The 21,946-nt window shown below is 32.4% G+C and overlaps 1 protein-coding gene across 2 annotated transcripts in view; it reads right to left on the minus strand.

Moving 5' to 3' along the window:
* Nucleotides 1–21,946, minus strand: part of LOC144845829 (atrial natriuretic peptide receptor 1-like) — a 63,170-nt gene that overhangs the window by 26,894 nt on the left and 14,330 nt on the right. For both annotated transcript variants that reach the window (XM_078703275.1, XM_078703276.1), the window contains exons 2-8: nucleotides 17,648–17,750; nucleotides 15,818–15,977; nucleotides 15,146–15,266; nucleotides 14,507–14,714; nucleotides 4,340–4,491; nucleotides 2,363–2,435; nucleotides 1,726–1,867 (exon numbers count right to left, since the gene is read on the minus strand). In XM_078703275.1, the coding sequence (XP_078559401.1) occupies nucleotides 1,726–1,867; nucleotides 2,363–2,435; nucleotides 4,340–4,491; nucleotides 14,507–14,714; nucleotides 15,146–15,266; nucleotides 15,818–15,977; nucleotides 17,648–17,750 (959 nt within the window). The remainder of the gene's footprint in view (nucleotides 1–1,725; nucleotides 1,868–2,362; nucleotides 2,436–4,339; nucleotides 4,492–14,506; nucleotides 14,715–15,145; nucleotides 15,267–15,817; nucleotides 15,978–17,647; nucleotides 17,751–21,946) is intronic.

The raw sequence follows: 21,946 nt of genomic DNA on the forward strand, positions 1-21,946 counted from the left end.
TGAATAAATTTGCATAATTATACAGAAGGATGATCTGTAGTGAGTCTATTTAAATACTACATTTTAGAAACATTGTTTTATATTTAAAAAAGAATCAAATCTTCGGAAATGGTTAGGGTATAAAAATGCAGCACAATTCACGTATTCTGTGGAAAGTCAAGTATTATTATAATGCCAATCAGTGTGCTCATTCTGATTGATTTCCACTTTATTAACTTTTTATTTTGATACTCTATAACAGTTTGATTATTAAGGTTATAGACTAAGATTTTAATTAATATGGTAATCAATAATAATGAAAAATATTACTTTTAAGACGTCTAGATTTCATGGGCACTTAACGTCTAATTATACGGTATCAAAATATATAATTAAAGTAATGATACATTGCTATTTGTGAAGAGTTGATGCATACTTAATTACCCGTCGTCTATCTAAATTTAATGTAATACTTCATCAATCGTTCTATCGTAGATATATTTGATTTTACTAGTTTGATCAACTTCATTAAACAATTTCTTCAGAAACACCATTTTCATTATTACTTATACCATTTATAGTCAAGTTACGTTTCTATTTCCAACAGGAATAAAGTATAGTTGAATGCCTTTGGTAGTTTTGCTAAAACCTTCTTCTGGACATATTGTTTTTCAAAGAAATGGTTGCAGCAAAACAACCGAATTCTGTAGGCATTCTCAACTACACATGATTCCTTTCGGAAACACATAGTGTACTGAAAACCTATAGATGTGCATTGTTTATTCGCCGTGCAAGCTTTTAAGCCTTGTAAACACTATCAAACTGTATGTTGCAAACAAAATGTGATATGCCCATTATGGACATGATGTCATATCACTACCATATTTGACCACCACAACCATATTTGGGCACATCACACTTTTTAGATAGTATAGACATAGCAACAATACTATTTACTTTTTTTGTCGTTTTAATTTCAAACATACCGACAATTGAAAAAAAAAATATTATTATTCGGTCTTTAGTTATAATACACTTTGTCTTCTTTCAAAACAAACATAATGTATTTATCTAAATTATTCAATTATTGTATATTTGTGTATGCTACAGTATGATTGTACTTACTAAATAGCTGCATTATCAATGCAAATTGGATACACAGGCTTTTAGATTCTCAGAAATGGTGTTACAGTTTACACGCATACGAATCGCCTTGCTTATTGAAGGATAGTCAATGTTAATGAATAATAATGATAATGGTGTCGGAACGTATTTGCCTCCAAAGAAGGGGCTTAAGTTAAAGAAGTTACACGCGAAGTCACAGAGCATATTTTAAACTGATGAAATACATGCAAGTGTATCTGGCCTTCTTTATTTTAAAACAGGCATTACGCAATCAAAGTTTCTGTATATTGCTTTGATGTGGTATAATGGTAATGTATCTGTATATGATGCAGAAGATTCCGGGTTCGAATCTCCGGTCTATTTTTAAATCTCAGATACGGGCAATCATTACTTTTAGTATTATCACTAGAGTTTAATATGCCTGCAATATAGGCCCTACTATCTTGTTTTTTTTGTGTGTATATTTTCTCACCTTTTTAAAGTTGTATATGAGCATAAACTAGGTAGGAAATACAAATATCATTTTGAAATAATCCGCCTATCGGAGTAGCTCCACTGTATTTTGTTGTACTTAGAAAATAAAACCAAAACTGAATAGATCGCAATGTAGTGTATACTTACTAAAGCCCTAGTTCAGCAAACACTTGTTTGTTTTGCATCTGTGAAGCCAAACCTGTGTGTCCACTACTGATATCAGTAAGGTTTTCTGCACTTAGGAGCATGCTAACCATACTACCCATTAAACCTCTTGCAGCTCCATTATCTATCATTTGTAAGCAAAACAATAAAGGTAAGCCGACAGTAAAAATGTAAATTAATCTTAGATATGATCATTTACTCTACAATCAGCAAAGTTATTCGCCATTATTCATCATTAAAATAAAAAAAATTAACTGAAGTTAGAGTGGGTTGATGAAGAAGGTTTACAGATACAATTTATTCACATCACTATTATTTATTTTTAATTAAAATGTTCATTGAAAAAATATATATTAATAAAAAAAAATCCATTTCTCAGATTTAATTTAAATGAATAATAATAATAATAATGCATATTAAAAAAGTACCGACGTTAATAACTAAAGAAAAATCATTTTGATGCTATTAATTTCCCATTACTACCAACATTAAAGGACCATATTGTGCTTTTGAAATTTACACCATACGGACAGTTGTCTTACAGTTTTATTTACAACAAAAGTGTTAGAAATATCTTTTTGTAATCCCTACTCTCGCTTGAGATAAACTAATAATTTACCTGGCTTTACTTCATCATAGTTGATTATCCAGCTTTCATCCCATAACATTTTTTGTTGTTTCCAGTAGAAATACTAAAGATGAAAAATTATCATAATTTAAAAAAAACCCGCAGATATGATTAACGTAAATAGTTTGATTGAAATAACTGGAAAGGGGGGTGGGGGAGGCTTCTCCTGGACGTTTCCATCCCTTAGACACCCCACCCTACATTTTAAAATGTTGTCCCGAGTGTATATTGATTGATTAAATTAATTAAATGTTGAAATTAAAACGGCAGAAAACTCAAAACGTGTCTAAATTATACATGTGTTTGTCTTTTCTTTAAAATCTGTCTTTAGTCGTTTTGATTTTGCTGTAGTGTTATATTTTATTAATTTATGCCACGACAAGGCAAAAATCATCCTGCCCATGGCTGACAAAAATGGCAGAAACTCATGTCATAAAAGAGGCGTAACTGATGATGATTATGAATGCAAGAATCGTGTCAGGTGTTTATATGATGGGCCTCCATGGATATATATATATTAAACTTGAACTTAGAATATAACAATGATATAGTGCACTCGTAGGAAATTGTAGTTATACTTGGAATTCATGAATTATAATAATTTTTAATGTAAACACAGCGTCGTCTTTTAACAATATCATGTTCTATATTACTGCGATATTCTCACTTTTGAGTATGGCGATTAATAATTATAGGCGATGGGTGAATAACGTTAAATGTTACACATTTTTCTAAACAAAAGTTAGGCTATTACTTGCAACACATACCACATACAAGAAGGGGTTAAGGAGGGGGGAGGAACTTAATATAATGTTTTATTAAAGGAGCTTTCCATATGCGATCACGTCACTGAACATACACTTTACAGTGGTGACTTAAATGAACCTAATTTCTCTGTAGTATTACTAACCTAATTTAACAGTTTAACCAGCTGTATTTAATTGACGCTCCCTATAACTATCACTAAAAACGAATAAGCGGGGCCTATGTCATACTATCTGAAGCTTTTAAATAGAATCAATAACGAACGAGCTGAACTTAAACTGCAAATATATTAAAACTGTTAACAATGTCGTTAGTAATGTGTTTATTAATCTCCAATTACATAGAAAGTAATGGTTTATTTGATTCCACTCATTAAAACACACGTGATCAATATTCGGTGTGTGATTTTGTTCTACCGGGACTTTACTCGTCTTACGGCACTGTCCACTTCCGTGCAGTAATTCGTGATTAGTTTTATCATGAGTATCAATAATTGAGTAGAATTATATCTCTTAGAAGTTATTCAATTACATTATTGCGCTTTAAATGGTAAGAGTAGACAAATAGATGCAAGTTATGGCAATTCGGAGATAGTTGTTGCGGCATTTCCGATGATAGGATGGATCGTATGCAGATTCTTGAATGTATGAATAAAAATAAACTAAGTACAGGCTGCTCATAATTAAGATTATAGCTTGAAGTGAATTATGATACTACATGAATATAAATAACTGGAAATTAATATGCTACATAACTCTATGCATGGAAGAACCATGTGACATAAAACATCAACCGTTATTTTTAAAACAAATTTAATTCAATTTCAAATGATATGCAGTTTAGTCCAGATGTTTTGCAACTAATATAGAATAAAATAACTATTATTTATATTGAATAAACTGGCTAAACAAATTAAATTTAACAATTAATACACAATATGTTTCTTGCCAACGCACACACCAATCCAATGAGATATAGTGTACTAAAATGATCCAGGAAAAAGTAAGATTAATCAGTTATCCCTTTAATTCTCATGGGCGAGTGGACCAGATACCAAGACCATTTATGCTGGATACAGTAGTGTCGCTGCTACGAAAAAACACAAACGCCACCCCAAAAAAAAAAAGAAAAAGAAAAAAAAAGAGGGCGGGGATTTCCGATGGAGGAGGTAGGAAGCGAGTAGAAAGATACAAAAATGCTTACCAGATATATAAGTGCTAATAGCACAACGATTGTGAAAATCGATGCAATGATAGCCGCAATCTCTCCTGAACTCAGAGGACAGTTACCACAATCCGCAGGGCATACGCTACAATCTTCCTCTCGTTCGGTATCACACAAGTCATCACCACAAACTACAAAATTATGTAAAAAACATTTATTCGGAATCGTTGTAGTTAATTGTTGTTAGTTAATATACAGTAAATAATATTTACACTTTACTATATTTTGAGAAATGATCTATACTTTGCAAGTATCTTCATATTTCGTACACATATATTCACTGTTTTTAAAATGCGTATCTTGTAAATAATTATTTATAAATAATTTTTTTTAACGCGGCTCATTACTACTGAGTGACAAGATTAAAACCCAATTTATTTTGTATCTGATATTTAAAAAAACTAAATTAATCATAATCTGTATTTTGCATGTCGTTTAATTTCTCTTGTAATTAGAAAAAATTGATCTCCCATCCATCACATAAATTAAAAAAACATTGGTTTGGCTGAAGTGTTATTTGGGATCACCAAATAGAAAGCAAGATAATTTGTTTATTTAGATTAATGAGTTATAATGCTCGTGTAATAATATTGCATTGTACGATAACCAGTTTGTCCTTGTTTTATTTAAAACATCAATTCTCTACATTAAACCATTCAGTGGCGGATTGCCATCTAGCCGAAAACTATCATTAGGTATATTTAACGTAAGAAAACAATTACTTGTACGGAGTAGGCAGGAGGATGTTACAGTATTATCTTTCTTGTCTTAGATTAGTCTAGATTCTCGAAAATAATATTGCTTAATTTCGTTCATATAGAGCAGTATGGGCTATGTGAAAATATTGGTAAAGCGGAACAACCAGCTCGCAAATATTTAGCGCCCCCTTGTGTCATTATACTGTACAATCTAACCATTTCTTTGTTATAAAGTTATAAACATTATTCTCATCGAATGCTCAAAGATGGCACTGTAATATATCATATATACAACGTAAGTAAGTAAAAAGTGGTATGTGAAATAGAAATTCTGAGACAGTATGATAATGATTATAAAATGCGTGTTAAGGTCAGAAGAAGACTGGTCATTTGAGATCAAAACAGCAGCTAAGAATATGATGGAACTACTAGAACCGTGACTTATCGCCATGTTTGTGGTAATTAGTATAGATATACTTTTAAACTGTCAATACGAAACGCATGCATATTATAAATTATTTGAAATAAGCCCTGATCTTCTGATGACAACATCGCGCGTATGACTCCGTCAACACTGATTTGTATACAGGTGTGACAACAGAATGTCATGGTTCGTGCGTTTTCTATTATGACACCCCACGAGACGATTGATACAGAATATCATCCCCACGTCCATTGCGAGACATTTCACGTACTAATTGTATTAACATGTAGAAAATATCACTCCTCGCACACACAGCTTGCCAGAATTTAGTTGCTCTTAATCGTCATTCACTTTAAAAATAGTTCCTAACTAAACATTCACAAACGAATATCGATCAATTACTCAATGTTATTTTAAAGCCAGTTGATGAAATTTAATTTAGCTTGATATAGAAGTCATTAAATTATAAAGTACAGTAATCTAATAAAGATTTGCTTAAAGACCTTTCCCACTTACACTCAACATCGATCTTTAATATAAAGTCAAATGTATGAAAGTTAAAGAATGATGAAGCTGTGTATACGGGTTAATACTACTTAGTACAGTATGTCTATACCGAATTACCCCGATTCTAAAATCATCTTATGCAATGCATGGTGAATAATATTCCCAAATTTGAGGTTTAGCCTTGAAACTTTCTTTATTTCGTGAAGTGGGGTCTAGAACAAAACATTATATATATGCCTAGTTGTGAAGGAACTAAGACCTGTAATAATTCAAATACTAAGGGAAGAAAACAATTGTGCTTTCTCTTTCTCTTCAACCAACCTAAAAAATAATTAAGATTATGCAGTAATATTATAAAAGAAAAATGCAAAAAAAAAGTTGTATGATTGACATGTTTAGCAATACGATTTTGTTTGTCCATAGGTACACATTCCATTATTCATATCATTTTTTACATAACCTATTATTTGTTAACAATTTTGTAACCTAATTGGCAAACTTATATATAATTTACAAAGAAATGATCTGACATTAAATTACCTAGATCTGGGGGAAAACCAACTCATTTTTTTTAATGCAAAATTGTACAACTTTCGGAGTGTATCCACAATTCTGTAGAAATTGTGAAATACACTGCTCACAGAAGTAGGCCTATTTTTGTTTTGGTGAACCCAGGTAGCATTATAAAACACCCAGTTCACGTCAGATCTATAAGAGAAGTAATATTATATTGTGACAGCCATTTATAATTATGTCGCTTGTTGGTGCATTGTCAGATTCTCTGTGGAGCATTGTTTGATTTCGTGTCTGAAATTAGCACGCTTTCGGACAAATATCGATACCACAGCCATCCGTAAATAAAAGAAAAGTCTAGGGACTTCTGTTTGTTGTTCCTCTTCAGCAAACATTCTTGTACAAAGGTGCGTTACTTATTCAAACACTTAAGGTACATACGTCTTATAACATGACCTAAAATATGAATAAAGTGGTAACGAGACCTGGGGGGTACTACTAGAAAATATACAATGGGTGATACAGTACACGGTGAACTTGCCAACACCTTTAAATATTGATTTTGTGTAGGCTACCACTGTTAAATTGTGACAGGACCAGCGAAGTGAATTTAGCAATTGAGTTGCAAATAATGCAAATTCGTTTACCGTATTTTAATACAAATTAAAATTATAAGAATATATCAATAAACTGTCGCTTTAATCAATAACAAGACTAAGACAATCTTCTATTAATTAAATATATTACAAAAACAGTTTAAAACATTCTCTCGTGATTAATAATTTACTAATGGTTAGAATTATCTGTAATTAAGCTGAATGTTCCGAGTTTGAATCTCGATTGGGAGGCTTTTTCTCATTCCCACATATTTCCTCATTTTAATCGTTTCAAAATGAATTAATTAATTAGTATATCATCGGTGGTTTAGAATTTCTAAATGTTTAAGCTTTTTGTCATTCTTATAAATATATTCTAAACCACCCGGTGAAATATGAAAATTGATTAGTTAATTTAGAAACGATAAAGATGATGATATTTATGGGAATGAAAAAAAGCCACCCCAACCAAGATCCGAACTCAACCTTCTGCTTGATATGCAGATGTCGTAACCATTATAGATATGCAAAAATGTTATGTAATATGCATACTTGTCTCTGATGGAATAAATATTTTATGATTACATAATGGTATTCTTTATTTTGTATCAAAGTTTGTTGTTAGATTATTATGGATACTTGTTCAAGTTAAGGGCAGGGGGCAAGGACATTTCAATAAGCCGAAGTAACACTAGATTATAGTTATGGTAATATATACCACATTCCAAACTGAGATTGTTGTCTTAGGCCTAAGGGTTTTGGCCGTTGGGTCACAGCATTTCTGATCATAGGACGAAGGGTTATTCGCCTTAAACAGATCATATCGATCTGAAGATCACAGGTTACAAGACTGGTGATTCTGAATAACCAAAAGTCACAACCAGAATATAGGCCTAAGCCAAAACTGATACAAGTTACCGTTAATAAAACTTTCACACATTGTGGTGCCTTTTTAAAATGAACAGATTCTTTCTGTTCTATTTAGAATGATCACGTTTTCTACATCTACATCTTTGGATATTTGACTTGTTGTTTGAAAAAAAAAGAAGAAATGTTACCGGTACTCGTACTAAATTATATGAAGAGGTTAGCTAAACTTGATGTTCATGATTTACAGATTGAATCTCGATTTTTACTTTCCAATCTTTATCAAATCTTTATCGTTGGCTTCATTTCATTTTTTCAGGGCAAGGTAACACATTGCGCAAAACAAAACTTGAATCTCTTAGGGAGTTAAATACAACTTCTACAATATAAAAGGTGTGACGCATGACTTGAAATATATTAAGAAAACAGAAAAATAAAAACGTCTTAGTTGTCACGGTTTGAGTATGATATACTGTAGAACAGGTTTAAGACAACTGTTACAAAAAGTAAAGATTTCTAGCGGAAAAACATAATTTAATGTAGCCTAGCAAATGTTGAGTTCAATAATAAAACATGTTAAAATGCATTTTTATAATCAAGTTGTATTATCGGAATGGCAAGCAGTCTGACCCCAAAGCTATCAGATTAATCATTATGTGTTGTCAGTATTGATTATAATGTGTAAAATTCTACATGATTGAGGCGTACCACGTAGAAATGTTATACAAACAAATTTGATTTTTTTTTGTTTTCTATGAAAAATCTTAATATGCGATAATATGATAGGGTAATAAAATAGTTAATCAACTGCAGTACGTATTTTTTTTCTAAACGTGAATGCAATGGCACAAACAGAGGGTAGTAAACATACTAATTATTTGTTTTGTGTACAAACTACTTTTGGCGTTGATGAGCTGCTGACGTTGGAAACTCGCCTGTTTTTAAAATGACGTCATTTTCAGAAACTGTAGAACACATTCGCTATTAGATGCGCAGCTCATAAAACACTTGAGTTTATGGTTTTACTCTACACGGAAAATTTAAATCCCGTATACAGTATACTGTTGCGTAGAGGCTGCGTTCCACCTTAAGCCGATTTTCCACTAGGCGAATTTATTCGCGCGAATACTTCCTCGTATGCGTATTCATGCTAACATCTTTAAATCCTTCTCTACGCATGTGTATAACCTGACGCTTTCGATTCACGTGAACAAATTCGCCTATTGGAAAATCGGCTTTAGGCTCAACACAATTTACTTGACCAATAATTACACACCGTTTCGAATAATCCATCGCTTGTGATTGTATATCGGGTCAAATTACTTGCGTTGCGCTTATGTTCTTGCGTTGTGTCCTAGCCCAATATCTACCCCCATTATATCACGACTAAACGATTATGTTGGGATGGTTTTCAGCGATCTAATCGAGCTACAATATGCATACTTCGCAAAATAGATGATAATGTAATTAACCGTGAGGTCCCTAACCAACTTCACGACTACTGATGACATCATTTATTATTTTTAAATGTAATGTAAACTACCATGAAATTGAACCTACCGTAAAATGTAATTAACCAAACCTACTAAATGTATATTCATGAGAATGGTACAAGAATAATATTAGGATGAAAAAAATTCAATTAGCATTCGTAATTTTTTTTCGGTTAAATGACTAAATAATTGGACCGTATACGACATGACTTTAAACAAACTAACTAGATCTATGATATAGTAAAGAAACACGTTTATATCGATTTCATTCGTAGGAAACAGCTTGATATTTAATAGTTAGTTAAAAATTAAAAAACACTATACGATTGAATTAGAAATCAATTCAGTTTATAGAATAGGCCTAAAAGAGTACCGCCATAAGACTTATGAGCAGGCCTAGTCTGGCTAGGCCTAGGCCTTGTTTACCTTACGTTGTAAGATAAAAAAAAATAATGTTTCCGTAGATTGTTGCGTACATACATTGCGTCTTTGTCTTTGCATTTGGTTGGGAACCAAGACACGAAAGATTTGTCTTTAAGCGTGGTTCTCACTGGAACGCAACGCAGCGACGTATTAACGTAAGGTGATGTATTGCGTAATCACAAGTGGGAACCGACGACGCAACAGTGCTGCAAAAATCAGGTTTGATTTCACCATGGAACTATCTTATATTATAGTTCCATGATTTCACGCAGGCAGGGAATTGGAAGGGCATTTTCTTACGTTGCGTTAGGTTGCGTTACGTTGCATCGCTAGTGGGAACCAAGCTTAATCCATTAAACTGCTACCGTATAATCTTCGTTTGATTTCTACAGTAAAATCAAACTTCATTGTCAAACTAGCATCATCTAGATTTCCAAAGACAACTAAACCGGTAACGATAACACCTGGATTTATGATCAAAGTGGAACTCTATATAATATACCAATCCCACCTGCATCGTTGGTATTAGAGTAAATTAACAAAGATAAGTTGGCGGTAATTAAATATCCGACGGATACGTCAGACTATATTAACCGGAATTTATTAGAGCGTTGGAGGAAGTAAAATACATTCTATGGTTTAACATACATAGTTTATGCATATGTCATGAATATTATAAATGATGCGCTGATTATTATTATTATGGTTTGTCCAGCTGGTGTCAATTGGTAATTTTAATATTTATATATAAATATTTAAATATAATATTTAATATATTCGGTGTACTTTTTTTATGAATAATATCACAGAGGAATTATAGCATATTGAAACTGTCCCTAAATGTTGTCTGTGTTCATATTTGTTGGTATTCAAAGATTCCACTTATATAATATTAATATCTAATAACAAAGATTTATATGAATAATATAACAAAAGATAAGAAGCAAATTAGGACTTTTGTCAAGATAGAGATAATATTAATAATCATTCACCGATAATCCATTCTTCCACAGTTAGTAGTCACTGGCAATCATGACTTTTACATATTGTTTTCTAACAATTTCTGAAAATTTAAATCTCGATAAAAAGACCACTTTTTAAAATTGTTTATTAATTTTTTTCAATTAAACATTTTTTTATTATTTTTTGTTGACTGATATTCAGGGGACATCTATAATAAATATGAAATACTTTAATTATAATATAAATATATATACTGACGTTTCAGTATTACGCCATCATAACAAAAATTAACATAAATATAACTTAGACATGCACAAGGTGACAGTTGACGTCTGTGATTACATCGCCTATTTCCATCGGGAAATAACATTAAACATGAATTTTCTCTCCTTATTGGTAACATTAAACGTATTACAATTTAACTTAACGTAACAGTCAATGTGCTTTTTACACAGATTTGCGTCAATGTCGACAGCCCTTGAGTTTCGTCAAACAATCTTGAAGGTAAATTAACCGGTATCAATTTAGTTGATTTATCAAAATTGAAAAAGAAAAATCACACTAAAACATACCTGTGTCACGCCAATATGAAATGTTTCAGACGTTATACGTCAAACAAGAGTTATGAAAAAAACTAATATTTATCAAGATATGTGATTCATAAGTTGAATTTAAAGTGATTAAAAGCCCACTAGCACTTAGACTGTCGAGTAGTATAGATAATCTAACAATGATAGGTTATTAAATACTGTAAATGTCCAGGCTTTACGTCAACAAATTATTATGGAGCATCTATCTAGTTATCAAACACTGAAGAAATAATTAATATTGAGGTTAGTTCATTCTAAATATACTGGAAAATCCTATAAAATGCACTTTTACTAATACAACAAATTGTATTTTTCTTATTTAACGGAATAAAAAAAAGAAATTGTGATCAGACAACATATATATTCTCTCAATATTGTTTTGCTGTTCTTTTTAACATTTTTATAAACAAGTTACTACTGTATACATTTTAAATAGGTTAGGTCGAAAAATCATGGTAGAAATATCGTATATTTGTCTTATTTAAGTTTGTATCAAATAAACTAATCTTCGACGACGAGCTCTCAATTCGCATGTATTTGCGTTTAGACGCGTCATTGTGTTTTGGTTTACTACAATTTACCCTTGTAACCTTTAAATATAATTATGTTAAATTAACTGAGACTATTTTGTGAATTGCTTGCAGGCTTGTTCGTATTTGCTATACAAGTGATAAAATGACTAAATTGATTTTAGACAATGTAATTACTGAATTGAATTACTAAAAGCAAAAGCAAAACACTTAAATATAGCTACATGATCCTTGAAATTCTTTTACATAATATTAAAGCGGATAATTGTTACACAAAATTAAAGGAACTAGGCATTCACCCGAATCTGCTTCTGTCTCTAGGTAATGCTTAATTGACTGTTGAGAGTCATCTAGATACGAGTTATGTTTGTTTTAATCCAATCGTTTTTTCTTATGTAACAATGTTTGATATGATAATATCCTATTATTATTGATACAATTCTTTGGTATATTCATTTTTTTGTGTAACCGTGTAACTCCTTTACAAACTTAACATCCGAAAAACGGCAAGAAAAAAGCAGTAATGTGAGTCGCACCAGAGTACAAAGAAACCCCTTTCACGGCTCAATGCACAGTCACCATTAAAATTAGCCTTTAAAAATCATCGTATAAAATTGGATGGTGATTGATGACAATGCCGTAAAATTGTTGCTACTGTATACAGATTTTGATCAAAATATTTCAATGAAACTGTAGGCCTATAATATTTGTAATGCTCTTTTTCTCTTATAGGAGGTTGAACTCAAATGTTTTAGATAACAGAATAATTTAATTTCGCGAGGAAGCCTATTTTTTTTTTATCTTTGAACATGACTCCAGAGAACTGTGATTAGCATTACAAGATTGAATTATCGCCCAAAGATAGTATTATTATCGATTTTCACTAAATTCAATACGAGTTATGTTATATATTTGATTGAATTTAGATGGCTGACAGAAATTCATAGGATTACCAGATTTTCGTTAACGCCATGGATATTTTGAATCGACATATAGCGATGCCAAAAATAGGCCTATGTGTAATTGTAACGGAAAGTTGAATTCAAATGTTCATAAGAATCTATAGTCCCTAATACATCATTGTTTTCAAAATGAAATATCTTTAAAATTACCCCCAAAATAGATGCGTATCATAAATAATTCTCAGTTACAAAGCCATCTCCACCCCAAACACATGAACATCCCTTGTTTAGTGGTGTACCATCCACTAAGCCAATTATACTGAATTCCTCAACATATTATGTGGTATTACTGTCAGTATACGGATGATTCTTATGTTTAGTAACTTATATATATTCTTTCAATTATTCTTCCTTCCATTTTCGGTTATACATACAATGCGTTGCGCACGATTAAGCGCGAGCGTGTTGTTGTTGACTTAACATAATTTTGGTGTACACCTGTTTGGTGCTCAAGCTGTTTCCGACCAACTGGCAAAAACAGGTGTTAAACTTTGGTCGCTTAGTTACGGATTCAGTTGTTCCGCCCCGTGCCAAATATCGTGTAGCAATTACTGATATTTTAAGAATGTGCTTTACGTTATTGGATTTCATTGTGTAAATCATATACACAATGAATTGTGTTGACGAATCTAATTATAGATGTCATACGGTCATTCTGCATTATGATGATTCTTTGCTTTTAGAATCTGTTATTACCTAAGCTACACCTTATACTATAGGCACAGATTTAAGGCCAATTTACACAGACGAGCGCGTAGCATGTCCCACGTAGAATCTGTATCTATCCTCAGCGGAAACCGCATGTCCGCAGGCTCCGCGCTTTGTGTAAATGGTTAAGCGTGATTGCCACTAGAACGCAACGCAACGTAACGCAGCGACGTATCGACGCAAAGTGATGTATTGTATAATCACAAGTGGGAACCGACGACGCACTTTGCGTCAGTAGGCCTACGTCGTTGCGTTGCGTTACGTTGCGTCGCTAGTGGGAACCACGCTTAAGGAATAACATAGATGCTATATTTGTATGCCTATTACCGTTACTGTGTAAACTGGCCTTTACAGAGTAATGTTTCATTTTAGTCTTACTCTTCTAAAGCTTGGTTCCCACTTAGAGGCAACACAACGAAGTAGACGCAATGCAAGTCTGTTGACCAGTAACAACCGACAGTTCGAATGACACATTGCATCGTGATTGGTCAAATACTTACGTCGTCTTTGCGTTGCGTCCTAGTGGAAAGCAAGCTTTACTAAAGGAAATGTCTAAACACACATCAAGGAACAGCGCCCTCTTCGGAAGAGTAATTTGAAAACTTTCATGATTGGTTCCCTTCTTTTTATTTCCTTGGTCATTAAACAAAAGGTCATTACAAAAAACTGAATGACTCAGATCATGACCGTCATGATACCTTTTTATGTTATGTTATAAAATTGTATATGTTTGAAATATATATTCGCACATGCACGAAGCTATGAAATCAATATGAAGAACTCCACTGGGGACAATTAAACGTTTGTATTGACATCTGCTACACAAACATAGGCTATTGGCTTAAGAGTTAAAAAACACGTGCGTAACTTACCGACTGCATTTTCCACTGTCAAGACGCTATGTAAGGCTGCCTGAATGTTCCCCAGGCGAATGTGAGCAATTATAGAAGTCAGGCCTGGTGTAACTAAAGCAACCTCTGTGCTCCATATCATTGTTGCTAGGTTACCGTAAACGGTAGGAGTATGTGTAAATATGGTTCCACTTGGAGGAATCCATGGTCCGCAGATACTACCAACAATCTAAAAATAATGCCGTAATGAGCATATGAAAACTTACTCACTTTCATAACATATTGCAATTTATAATAGGCCTATAGAATAAGAAGTAATTTCTGCCAAATGATTAAAACACACACACAAAATAAATATAATATTAATTATACATAATTTTTTCTCATTCTCACAGATGTTCTCATCTTTATCGTTTGGAATTAATTAATTAAATTTCACCGGGCGGTTTAGAATTTATTCTGTGCCTGTGATGTTTTACTTTATCGTTTTGTTTTAGCTTTTCGCTTTTTTGTATCTCCATTGAGATTCAGCCACTGATACCCACAGCATTGTCATTTTTTCAGTAATTTGCCTTTCTATATATATATATATATATGTGTATATAAAATATAAAGTACCTCCTCTCATGTTCACATTGAATAATGATACATATTTCTTACCGCATTTTGAGGACACGAGTGGACGTTAATATGATGTAAGCAACAGCTACTCTCGTCGTAATTTTTATCCTTATCGTCACATGTAGTATTATAGCAAAAATTCTTTGCTTCTTCTGTAGTGCTAAAATAAACCAAACTTGTGTAAATCATGAGATAAAATACACGATATTTTAGTTGGAGGGTTAGCGAAGTTTTTTTTCTTTTTCTTTTTCCTTATGATATTCAACAACTATTGAATAGCCATTTGCTTAATTCATTGTATTTATTATCCTGTATGTTATTATTATTATTATTATTATTGTGGAAATAGGCCTAAATAAAATAAATTAAATTGGAAAATGATTATTATTTACATTACGTTAAATGTTAATATTGTTTTCAGGTTATATGTGTTTTTTTTTATGTCCATCTTATGGGTTTAGTTGTTACATTTTACATTCAGACTAAATACGCGTAACACGTACGCTCATAAAAGGCGGGTTATCGTACCATATTCCACAAGCAGTAGCAAATGCCCATCAAATAATATTGCATGGACCTATATATCGATGTACACGTCCATGTTTATTGTACAAACTGTTCAAATTAAGCTCCTTGTCATGTTTATTCAACCTACTCTACAACTGTTGTATATTATTTAAAAGCAATAATAATATTTCAGGTTTTACATACTTCATTTCTAGTATTCGTCCATGTAACAGGGCATAATCTGAATTAGCATCTATCGCCCATTCGAAAAATTTGTCATTAGCTGATAAACTGTACTTTACATAAAATGTCTCCTCGGCAACAACTGTGCTGGGAACATCCCCAACCCAAGCAAACGATAAGCCTAAATTGAGAAACAAATATTAAAATTGGTTAAAATCATCAATAATATACACGCATCGTTTAATCTCTTAAAGTCTTTCGTTTTACGAGTGGCAGTTTCAGGACGTTATTTTTGTGATAAAATATAATTTTGTCTGGGCATACATTATTTTCTAACAATGTCAATATTTATTTACTTTTCATTTTACATTTTATGGAAATGCGGGTGTGAATGGCGCATAACGACGAAGTGTTGACGTTTTTTAACAACAATTGTCCACAAAACTGGAAAAGTAATTTACGTTTGGAACAGACTATAATTTTGGCCAAAAACAAATATAATATATATAATAACTCGTTACTTCATCATCGATAGTAGGCCTAATGTCAGAATGGACAGCATTGGACCGCTGATAATACAATTAACACAACAGTAACTATTTAAGTCATATGGTCTGTACGTATGAATAATGGTTCTCACTTGGACACAACGCAATGACGTAGACGCAACGGAAGTTACGCATAAAGCGTGGTTCCCACTAGAATGCAACGCAGCGACGTATCAACGCAAAATGCTGTATTGCGTAATCACAAGTGGGAACCGACGACGCAATAGTGCTGCAAACATCGTAGGTTTGATTTCACGCAGGCGGGGTCAAACACAATGTTTGGAAGGTCATTTTGTTACGTTGCGTAGATTGCGTTGCGTCCCACTAGCGACGCAACGTCGGTTTTTATTATACGCAATACAACACTTTGCGTCGCTACGTCGCTGCGTTGCGTTCTAGTGGGAACCACGCTTTACAAGCGAAAGTTTGAATGCATCCAAATGAGAACGCTTTAACCTACTTAGGTAATGTACTGAATTGTTACGATGAAATACAACTTACTTAATTACTACTATGAAAAGAGTCACAGCAAGTGTGGTATTTAATCATCAGAAATATAACAAAACCAAAATGGAAGTACTACTACTAGATATCGTCGATTATATTCATTAGTACGGCAAGGTAGTCATTTTGAAAATAATTAGCCTACATTTCCTGAATGTTTCTCCAGACAATTTATGCTAACTTCACTTCATATATCTAATGGATTTCATTATGTTATTATTCACATACTGTATGCAAGAATCGTGCTTCAAGTTATCATCACTTCCTTTTCGTCAAAATCATAAACAAAAAACCGTTCATATAATACTCGTTTGCACTTTCGTCACAAAGGCAAAAACAAAGTAACATTTACGAATAACTTCATTTTTGAAAACTTTAATTCTGTCTTAAGAAAGTGAATACAATGAGAGTACAATTATTATCGATTTATTATTTTTATTTTATCGATATATCAATATTGATTGCTTGATGCTCGTGTAGCCTAATCATTTTCTTTTGCTGCTGCCTTCAAAATACAAAACACGAAGAGGATACTTATGTTATATTTTCAGAAGTCATATTCATATAAATATAATAAGTTATATATAGGAACCGGCCAATGTTCAAATTAAAAATGTTTTTAATGTTTATGTTTCATAACATTTATTTTAACAGTCTAGTCATCTAGTTCAAACTAATAGTTGATACTGATAGTGCAAAAGTAAGATCAGGGAATGAAGGAAAGATGAAAAACATTGGAGTAGGTGAGCCTAAAAAATAATAAATCTATAATCTGTAAAAAAATAATAATAAACTTTACCTTTTGCCTGACAGTCAAATACATTGTCTTTATCTTCAGGTCCAGCATCTAACGACCAACAGTGAAAAGTTGAATCACCAAAATCATGCCATCCATAACCTCTCTAATAATAAATAAGAAAAAAAAATTAAAACATACGATTATTAAAGACTCATTCCCTACAATTTGTGACTTTTTTTTAATAATGCATATATACTTTAAAAACATTAAACCAGGTCATTCCTTGTCTTAAATATGTAGGCCTACTTTTTATGGTAAATTATGATAACAAGACAGAAACAATGCACTGTACTCCTAATAAGTAGCTCGCGGTGAATGTCCTCTGATCTCGTGGACGGTCTTTAGGCCTAGCCTAGCTCGGCTTAGTTTTGTAGGCCTTGCTGGTAAATATCGGTAACGTACGAACATCGTACACTAGCTATAGGCCTAGCCTGACGTTGTATAGTTGCTGCATTAATTGTCTTTCTGTTTTTGCCAGAATCCGTTGATATAAATTGGAGGAAACCCGGTATATTTTCTTCCATTTGTTTTGGCCTTACGATCGATCGAAAAGTGAGTAAATTACAGAAGAAAAATAAAAATATCAATCCGCGCGCAATGCATGTTGGGATTTATAGCGGGCCGCTTAAATTATTAGAATCGACTTGTTTTTCACATTTTTAACCATTTTAAAGACGAAAAAAGTTATCTTAATATGACCATATAGTATTTATTTTTACATTAAATGTAGTTTGTGACCTTACATTAGATCTGAAAAACGAGAGAATGGAACTTTATTGAAAATTATGAAAATTGTTAATTGATAACCGGCGCAACAAGTTGAAATAGGACAAACAAATTAAATACTAAAAATGATGATGAAATGATGTTGTTAAGCTCTGTCTACACTATCACATTTTATGTGACAAACTATGTGATGTGCCATCCATATCAATACCATATTTAAGTATATAACCAACATATTTGGGGACATCATACTTATGTGTAGACAGAGATTTAGACGAAGTCTACGTTATGCTGTTAGCCTTGCTTTATAGATATATGACTAAAATACTATTCTCTTAATATTCCTATTACAATTCTGATTTGAAAAATATGAAATTAGCAGGTCACATAATTGATAATAATTCAAATTGGCAAATAGTACGACTAGCTAACAAAAAAATGAGACCAATATTAACACGTGTGCACAATGTTTGTTCAACTGTGTAATTGTCTAACAGTAAATATCAAAATGAGACTGGATTGTAATAATTGCCATGAGTATTCGCTAGAGAAACAGAAATGAATGCTTAATTCAAATATGTCAATGTACGCAATAGATAAACCATTACACACAGTGGCATGTGGTTTATTGTGGATAAAGGCTCTTTAAAAGTCTGTACAGTATTTTTTTCCGACATATTTTAATATTTATTTAACCGTAAACAGACCGTAACGTAACCACTCAAGTGGAAACGCGAGTTTAAACGTTTTTGAACGGTGGCATCACTGAGTTTCCACGAGAGTTCCATTTAGCGGTGTTGTTCCTGACGAATTTATCGTTTTTGAACGGTGGCATCACTGAGTTTCCACGAGAGTTCCATTTAGCGGTGTTGTTCCTGACGAATTTATCGTTTTTGAACGGTGGCATCACTGAGTTTCCACGAGAGTTCCATTTAGCGGTGTTGTTCCTGACGAATTTATCGTTTTTGAACGGTGGCATCACTGAGTTTCCACGAGAGTTCCATTTAGCGGTGTTGTTCCTGACGAATTTATCAATTAATAACGTAAATAAAAACAAGTAAAATATAATGACAGTGATTTATTTTATTATCCTTTATTAGGAAGTAAATTTAGATCTTTGAGAAATTATATCGAAATTGACCATGAATCCAAAACATGCCCAAACCAACGACTAAATGTCTCAAACGAAATGCGCTAGAAGTCCATTATAATCAATTTAAATCTTACAATTCTGAGGAAGGTAAAGCCTTTATAAAATTTCTCTTATTATGATATTATGGATGAAAATTCTGTGAATACCATCCGTATAGTTTACATTAATTTAAAGATATAATGTAAATTCCAACATTAGCAATTATTGAAATGGATGGAAATTATGCGTAATGTACATATAGCCAACTGCGTTGTTATAGCTTATTCTCACAGTCTTCGGGAGATTTAGACGTATGTAATAAACAGTGCATGATCTCGTTAAAAAGCCATTTCTATGTCTTTATTTTCGTTTTCGTATGAAAGTAGGGATGCCGTGGCGGTTATTTTCATTCTTTCACGCGTTACTGGAATTTATCTGATGTAAACGCACACTAGCTTTTGTAACTCATTAACCCTTCTGGATATTTTCCGACACGTTAAAGGGAGCACGCTGCATTAAGGTGTGCGTTCATACGCGACTGCTTATTTTATTACTGATATTAAACAAATATACTCACGACGTCTCTTTTAAGAAATTCATAAATAAAAAGTCATTTATATTATCTAATATCAAACGTATATTGCTAAAATTCAGTACATTGACAAACAGATGTATAGAACAAATATTTTCGATCTATGCATATTACAATAATTTGTTTAAATGTAATTATTAATGATTTGTTCAAGGCGCATAGTGATGAAAAATAAATATGTTTATATATATAGACAGAAAGAGAAATGGTGTGTTCATATGGAAGGATTTCCACAATGCAATAAAATCAATACGTAACTTGTGATAATAAATACAATTTTTTTTTATTCCTAATAATTATTAATGACTCGCACGTCGTCGCATAATGATTTGAATATTGATTTATTTTTTATATAAAATAACAATATTGAGCAAAATAGGTTTGGATGATTCTTTAACGATTGGTATGTATATCATAATATATATCATATATGTATCAGAAAATAGTACCGTAATGCGTGGTAATTAAAAACAACGGCGATTCAAACACTGAACATGCGTGAACAGGGTTTCTACGCATGCGCGCGTTAATTACGAATAGTTCTGGAGCAACAATATTCACATATTTTTTGTTTCCGGATTTGCTAACTTTTACATGATGCCCTTATGACGCAAAAACACATTTTCTGAATATATTGGTTGAAAAAGATCAATGCTCTGTTGTTTACTCACACAAGGCAATGACTTTTGGGTTACCTGATACAAGTGAGTATCAAGCATTAAGTAACAAAGGAGGTTTAATCAAGTAGTGCTTAATTTGTTGATGTAAGTTAAGATCATATAGCGGCTCATATGGCACCAGAAAGCGGTTATGTTAAGTGACCTAAGTGTAACATTATCATAATCTTGCCCTGTAGAATGTATTGATCCATAGGATTGTCCAGTTTCCGAACATGACAGTAGAATAAATAGAATATCTGGCCTTATACTAAATCAGAAATTTCCAGTCGGTCTTTTGTTTAGTTCACTTGGCACATAATATCCCAAACTGGGTTGAATATAAAAGAATATACACTGCTTAACTTCTCATCCGAAAGATGGTGAGATATAATGAGATTATATTTCAACTCACCAGCCAAAGTATACATTTAAATTAATATTAAAATCAACACATGTACCAAACGAAATAGTGCTCGAACCATCATTGCACCATCAAGATGAATATCATGTTGGATTGCTTTCTTATAACTGCGGAATTAATAATGTATCGATAAAACCACACTCTGATTTTCTAGGACAAAAAAGTAGGTTCCTTTCACATTGTGCAATCTGTATGTCAATTGAAATCAGAAGTGCCAATTTAATCAACACAGAAAAGTACTTGTTATTGTTGAAGTTAAAAAAACTTTATATAATAATCTAAAACTAAATACACACGACTAGGGTATGTTTGCTCAAGGTATGTGCTGTTTATGGTTCAGTTGGTAACAAAAACGAAGTACTTTGGTATAATTGTTGGTGAATAACATAAAACTCGAAACGTACATAAAATATAAAACCGTCATAAATAAGACTGAAACTGAAGCCACCACGTATTGAGTCTGTTTTACTGCAGTGCATAAGAATTACAGTTTTGTGTTATGAACGACCGGGCGTTTGTGCCTGCTTTATTTGTTCTGAAACGTAAACATATAGGCCAAAACAAACATTGAACTTAAAGAAAAATATGAAAATACATCTAGCTTACAGAAAGACCTAGTGAGCCATTTCAATAACAACTACATACCAGTATTATTAGTAATTATGTCTACTTTACGAGCATTTATATAGTATTACTTTGGTTTAATTGAAAACTAATGTCAACAAAGACTTTGCTGCTGATTCATCTCCATCTAATTGTGATTCTTGTT

This window comes from Antedon bifida, chromosome 6 (genome assembly GCF_963402885.1).
Source record: "Antedon bifida chromosome 6, ecAntBifi1.1, whole genome shotgun sequence".
Lineage (NCBI taxonomy): Eukaryota > Metazoa > Echinodermata > Crinoidea > Comatulida > Antedonidae > Antedon > Antedon bifida.